At 40.3% G+C, this 7,376-nt stretch overlaps 1 protein-coding gene across 1 annotated transcript; it reads right to left on the reverse strand.

The window, feature by feature from the left end:
* Positions 1 to 1,468: 1,468 nt before the first annotated feature.
* LOC148880815 (transcription factor MYC2-like) lies at positions 1,469 to 4,413 on the reverse strand. The gene has a single exon (XM_088962866.1). The coding sequence runs from the start codon at positions 3,873 to 3,875 to the stop codon at positions 1,875 to 1,877; it is 2,001 nt and encodes a 666-aa protein (XP_088818992.1). The 5' UTR covers positions 3,876 to 4,413; the 3' UTR covers positions 1,469 to 1,874.
* Between the last annotated feature and the right edge of the window lie 2,963 nt (positions 4,414 to 7,376).

A 7,376-nucleotide genomic window follows, 5' to 3' on the forward strand; every position in this document is an offset into this window, starting at 1 on the left:
AATCTTAGCACTTTCAATGACCACCATACACCCACTGTAGAGGCATATTGGTGGGTTGCCGGAACAATACGTATTGATCGATACGGGCCGATATGTATCGATACTTTGAACCTTAAGTAGTGTCATGGAGGGAGGAGAAATCAGAAAGCCAACATTTGAATTCTATTGAATTCTGTTAGGAGAGAAATCTTTTACACAATTTCCACCTCGAATTCCAGATTAATCCAAACAAGACCTAGAATTATAAAAGACAAGGAAATATTAGAAGTCTAGAGTAACCAATCACCTCAACATTTTTATTTTATTTTATAATTTCTATACTCAAAACCCAAATTCTTCCTTTTTTTCTGTCGTTGCACCGAAGAAGACGAGTACAGGCGCATGGATTTCTCAGCCTTCACTATTATCCTTTCTCTCAACTTTTCACAAGTCTGGCTGAGAAGGGAAATATTTCTGGAGCTCTCCTTTAAGCCTTGGAGATACCTAAGGGAACAATTCAGGTCCTCCACAAATCACAAAGAGGTAAAAGCAATTCTGTTGAAAATCAAAGAAGGGATAGAAATTGTATGGGCAAATAAAGTAACAATGAAGATATTCAATATGACCTACTTCTTTTACTTCACATTTGAATTACTTTCTGGCCTTTCCTCATCTTTGTTCCCTACATCTTCTCTATACAATATATGTAAGTTCCTCATCTTTGATTCATAGCACAACTTCTTCATTAACTTACGAAGATCATTCCTACAACCAGAGAATTTTTAACACTTTTTTTTCTCTTTTTTCCTTCTAAGGAGTCTTTCAAATAGGGAGTTGATGGGCTTATAAAATATCAACATGGACGTCTCAATTGGATTTGAAAATGCATCCACAAACGTGGTTATGTGGTATGTGGTTTGTTATCCTTGATCTTAAATTGGGTATGTAGTACGTGGTCGGTGATTCATTGGTTCCATCTAATCCAAAGATGGAAAAAAATCTACCTGAATCATCCAGACTCCAGTCGTTGTCTTGAAGAAAATTAAAGATGGTTACTTTGACTAGTTAAGTTGGATATGAACAGTTGAACTGCTTCAAGGTGATTCAGTAAGTAGAAGGAAGTAATTGACAGACTAAATCTCCTAAAGTTGAGGGGAATTTCTTAACAAATTTTGTGAGCATCCCAGCTCTGCTTCTCGACCTTTGATTTCCATCTACAGAGGTGAAAATAAACCCATCACCCTTTGCCAAAATCTGCTGGTGCTGGAGCGTCTTCTTTGGGCTCTCAGAACCAAGACTGAACAAGTAAAATAGCTGAAGATTGGACAGTACATAGAGAACAAAAAGGAATTGCAGCATATCATGCTTGATTTGAATTTACATTTCAGACTTGAGCAGAGCAAGTCAGTCGATAGGTTGCTGGTTGCACATATCGCTTCAATTGATCTAATTTGAGGATTAAAATCAGCTAGAAGCACAAAGCAAGAAATACAACAGAAAAACATATTCAAGTTTCAGTCTCTTCTGCATAGCCGAGCTACTGCTCTACGAAAATCAACTTAAATTACAATCCTATAACTCTTACACTTAACCACTCAATTTGATTGCTTATGCATCCATCTATTTACATCCAAGAGAGACGATTTGTGGCAGCCCTGGACGGAGCAACTACTACTCCATTCTAATTGTCTCGAGCCTTTCCAGCCTTTTCATCTTCTGCAAAAAGAGAGAGAGAGAGAGAGCTAGTTCTAGTAATCTACTAGGAGGCCATTACATATATATTTTTTACATAGCTATCCGGGGTTTTAAAATTCTCCGGCCAATCCTGCTGCAGCTGCAACAACCATGGCAGTACAATCTCAGGTCAGAGTTTCAGAGTTTCTATCTACTGGTGCTTATCGTGCATCGCCAACTTTTGAAGACAGAGCAATCCTGAGCTGTTCCTGAGTGTACACCCTACTTGACATCTTCACAGTTGCTTGTTGGATCATCAAATCCTTCACCACAGACACACTTGCATAATGCACATCCAGGTCTAGCTCCTTGAGAGCTGCCATCAGTCTTGCAGCTGGATGGTTCTTCTTATTGCACTGGATGCGAATCATTGCTTCCCAACCAAGTATCTTCACCTCAATTTCCATGTCCAACAACTTACTTACTTGCTGATTCGAAATCTTGAGATCTTGATCAGCTTGAGGCGGAGATCCAGAGTACCGAGATGCTGCAAGTTCCTTTTTCAGGGAATCTATTTGAGATTGCAATCCCTCCTTGTCAGATTCAGCTGCTTGCAGCTTCGTTCTGAGTTCATTGATGTAGGCAATTGCATCCCCAAGCAGGGAAGCTTTATCCATCTTGGAAACATTGGGCACCACAGCTCTGAGAGCGTAGAACCTCTGGTTGAGCTTCTCGCGCCTTTGTCGCTCTGCTTCAACATGGTTAAGAGGTTCTTCTCGGCCATTAGCAGGTTTCCTCCCTCGCTTCCTGGGTCGCTTCTCCGGCTCGCCTACCCTACTGCTCTCGGCCTCTCGAACAGAAGCATCGAGATCAGATTGATCAGAATCCACAGTTCCACCACTGGATTTCACCACACAAGAAGAAGGCAAGACCACACCAGACGTGAAGGATAACATTCCTTCATTGTTACCTCCTTTCGACGAGGCGGAACGCTTCTTCTTGTCATCAGCCACAAACTGTTGTGAATTATTCGAGAACAGATTACCATTTGCACTGCAGGAGTTTTTCTTACTCTCCCCATAATTCAAAATCTCTCCGGATTCAGGCTTACACGATTGAGCAGAACCATTCCTCGCACTGCTTCCTTCGTATCCGAATTCAGAGAAGTTTAGCTCTCTAGTAAAAAAACTCTGCGTCTGCTGTTGGTGATGATGGTTTTGGTGCTGGGTTTGGACTGATATCGTGCTAGGATTCTCGGTTAAACTACTTGGGCTTTGGTTCTCGAACTGAATTGGCTTCGTGATCTCTTGATTAGTAGGAGTAACAGTAGCAGCAGCGGCAGCAGAAGCAGCTGGGGCTGTATTAACAGAATCCTTAATTTCAATCATCGACGACGGATCCGAAAGCCAGAGGGAGGACGGATCGTTCTCGCCCTGATCGGCCTGAGACGTGGACCAAGGACCCATGTCGGAATTATTGTTGTTGAAATTAAACAAAACCCTAACCTTATTCATCAGATCCGAGCTGTGAAAAATCAATTCCGTCGAACCCAATTCAACCACACCGTTGGCCGAAGGTATACACACCATCGTCCGCAAGCCAAAAATTTGACCTTGTCTCGCCCGCTCGCAAGACGAGCTCGCGAGCCTCTCACCCCCGGCAAGCCACACAGGAGACGATGCGAAGAAAGCCTGACCAGGAAGGCCACTACCGTTGATGAACGACTGCGTCATCGACACAAGAAAGAACCACTCGGTGTCCGTAACCTCTTCATCGACGGGATCGTCTGCAGACGCCGGAACCCCGGAAATCAACGAATTAAGCTCCCTGAGGACCTTCTTCCGGTGCTCCTGCTCCGCCGGCGAAACTGTCACCCTCCGCTTCATCTTATCTTCCTCGCCTTTGTAGTATCCATCACCCCATCCGAGTAGAGAAGCACCGGACATGTCGACGGATGATTGCCAGAATATCGCGTAAGTCCAGCTCTCACGAGCACCCTCGATTAGGGTCTGAAGCCGCTGTTGCAGTGTGTCCTGATTGAAGAACATCGACGTTTGAGATTGGTTGGTAGTCCTTGAAGGGTCAGTGGCAGTCGTCGTCGTCGAAGCAGAAGCTGTAGGCACCCAAGAAAACTGAGAGAGATCGGAAGCCATGAATGCCTCCATCATCGATGCGTTGTCGTCTGTCCAAAGATTCATAACCGGTAACCGGTATTCCGTCATTCCACAAACCTGAAAACTAGATTGTTAGGATGGTTCTACTTGCAAAACTTTTTTTTTCTTCTCTTTTCTTTCTTGCTCTCTCTCTCTCTCTCTCTCTCTCTCTCTCTCTCTCTCTCTCTCTCTCTTTCTCTCTCTGCTTTGGCTTGTCACTCGGCGGTTAAGGAGTGGCGGGAATTACAGGTGGTATGATGAGACATTTGTGGCAAACCGAAAAACCGGAATTGAAAAAGGTGAGTGGTTTCCGGTGAGAGCAAACTTGAGTGGCGCTTTGGGTGGTCGGACAGATTACAGATACGGAAGAAGAGAAATGGAGGTCCAAATCGAAGGCCTAGTTAGTAACAGGTGTAGACGGCAGGCGAGGTATGTCGGAGGTGGGGGTCGATATCTTGATTTGTGGAGGGGAGGATTTTGGATTTGGTTGAATTTGGATTTGGAATGAATTTGGAGTTCATTTGAATTGAATTTTAATATATGTGGGGTAGTCTCTGGCCTCTCTTTCATGACTTGTGACTAACAGACAAAGCCATCGTCTTTCTTCGAAGCATCGCCGATTTAATCGGAACCAAGTAGGAAAGCCGGCGTAGCTAACTAGCTACCCGCAGTTATTCATTTATCATTTTTATCCTTTTTCTTTTCTGAATTTACATTTATGCCATTTGACCTTCGTCTTAGTTGACTATATATGGATGAACGGCTGCACAGATGATTCAGCTAATCTGACTGGTTCAGCTGCTTTAAATTGCTTCGGATAAGTTACTCAAAGAGGCCGAAGGTCGAAGACTCGAAGGGTAGGTGTGGATTCGAGCCGAGTCGAATCGAATAGTACCAGGTTCGATTTTGGCTCGAGACTATTCTACGAGGTTCAAGATCGAATTTGAACTCGGTTTGAGTCAGAATCTTGAGTTCAAGTTCGAATTCGGTTTGAGTCAAGAGTTCATAAGCTCGAATTTGGTTCAGTTTGTTTTATATTTTATAAAAATGTTTTATTATATATTTTGTAAATATTTTATAAAAATAAAAATTATATATAATTTTTATTTTATATTTAAAAAGTTAATAATTATAATATTTTTATTATATATATATATTATTAATATTATATTTTATAAAAATATTTTATTAATTTTTTTATTTTATATGATTATATATATAACTGGCTTGCAAGCCTCACAAGCCGAATTCTAGTAAACTTGAGCTCGATTCATTTAATAATAAAGTCACTGAATTGAGCTCGAATTCGACTGAAATCAAATCAAACCAAACTTTTCACGAACCAGCCGGAACAACTCGTTGTCACCCCTGTTGAAGGATCAACAACCCTTCAGATATGACTGAGCGGCAAGTAAAGTGTACCACCCTTGTAATGGCTGAGCCGCTGAGCGACAGCTGGTTTGTGCTCTCTGGATTTTTTTTTAAAGAGGTTGGAGCAAATGAAATAACCCTTCAAATGACCGACTGATAGGGATAGCCAGTTCAGGATCTCTCAATGTATCACTCACCATAAATTAATAGGCTGTGCAATCTGGGCAGGCTTTGGGTTGGGCATTAGTAAAAATTTAAATAGGCCCGATGCAAATAAACAAGATGAAAACCGTGTAAAATGTAAGAATGGAACCGGTGTGGGGCGGGGACGGGGAGTTTAGGATCTCTCATCTCTGTTCCGGCGAAAATCGCCATCCCTGTCCCCGTCCCTGTTACAGGGATAAGGTTATTCCTATCTTCATCCTCACGGGGTCCTCATTCCCACGGGATCTCCATTTTCTATAATTTTTTATAATGTTAATTATTTAGTTTTTATTTTTTATTTTATTTAAAAAAATAGAAATAAAATAATTAAAATTTATAATTTTATTAGAAAAGATTCAAACATATTTAATTATATTTTTTAAAATATTAATATATACTTATATGTACATATATAATATATGTATACATATATATACATATATATATTAGTGGGGGATCTCATGGAGCGGGGATTAAGGTCCTGGTGGGGTGGGGAGTGCTCTCCCCATTCCCGCTAATAAGGATGAAAATTTCCCCACCCATGTCTCTACAGGGAGAAGATCATCCCCATCCCTGCCCCAATGGAATCGGAAAAAAAAAAAAAAATTGTCATCCCTATTAAAATGTTGACAAGCTATATATGATGAAAACCCTGGAAACTCCAAAATGCCTATCTTTCAGCCGGAGAGAGAGGGATTACTGCTAAAACTTCTTTTAATGATTTCTCCACGGGAGCTCAATCCAAGATTCAGCCATCTCAAATAGGTCCTTACAATGAGTGAGCAAACAAGATTTAATGGATAAATTGTTATTAAGTTGGGATTTGATACGGATATCCAATATAAAGTTCTTTTATATATTCTGTATTTGTTTCCACTAATAGCCTGTTAAACCGGTAGTTGGCCCATAAGTTACTGAACATTTCTATAAGTTTGAGCCTTAATATTCAGCCTAATTACAATAGTTTGATACAATGGCAGCCATGAAAGCATTACTTCACCTGTAAATACTTTACAACTTAATTATTCCGAGAAGATACCCAATTATAGCATAAAGTAAAGGAGCTTCAGATGCATCCAAGAATTGTTAAGCATTGAGTGGAGTAGGAGTGTCAATTGGACTGGATTTGGTCCAATCCGGTCCAGTCCAATGTGAGTCCATTACAAATGGATTTGGTTCAATCTAGTCCAATGAATATTTTGGACCATTTTGGGCCGGTCCAAAGACTGCCCAATCTGTCCAAATTCTTGTTAATTTAGATTGGTTTTAATTCAAACGTGATCCATTGACATCTATGTTATTATTTTCTATCAATGGACCAGACATTGACTCAATCCAATATAAATTCATTATGAATGAACCAGGTCCAATCCAATATGTCATATTGATCCGTCTAGTCCATCCAAATTCAATATGTCTTATTGATCCGTCCAATCTGTCAAAATAGATTTTGATTTGGACGAAATCCAACCCAAAACCGGTCCATTGAAACCCCTAGAGTTAAATATAGGACAACTTTTTTACTTTTAACAGGAAGTAGAGAAGCAAACATGAAGTAGAGAAACAAACAAAACCTTCCCTATTCATCACCTTTAAATAGTTCAACATAATTGAGAGAAACCCTTGGCCTAACCTCAAAATGAAAATGGTCCACAAAGGCAGGCACACACTACACTGAGAGGATACTTTTATACACTCCCCTTCTTTCTCTTTAATACACATTGAGATACACACAAAACCCCAAAAGCCAAGTACATAATCTCTCTCCTTAGCATATGTTAAGTGATCTTGTTATTATCTTTTGGTAAGGATTAATTAGGTTAGTTTTCATTTGCTTTTATGGATCAACATTCTTACACTATAAGGAAGTTTCATGGATAACCATTCAGTGGAGATAGGGTTAGCTGAAGATTATAGTTGTTCAGCAAGCTTTGGAGCTAATAATAATTTTCTACCTCAGTCATAAAATATATAGCGCCTATAACCATTCAATCT

This window comes from Nelumbo lutea, chromosome 1 (assembly GCF_056320005.1).
Source record: "Nelumbo lutea isolate HS-2025 chromosome 1, American lotus-T2T, whole genome shotgun sequence".
NCBI classification, from domain to species: Eukaryota; Viridiplantae; Streptophyta; class Magnoliopsida; order Proteales; family Nelumbonaceae; genus Nelumbo; species Nelumbo lutea.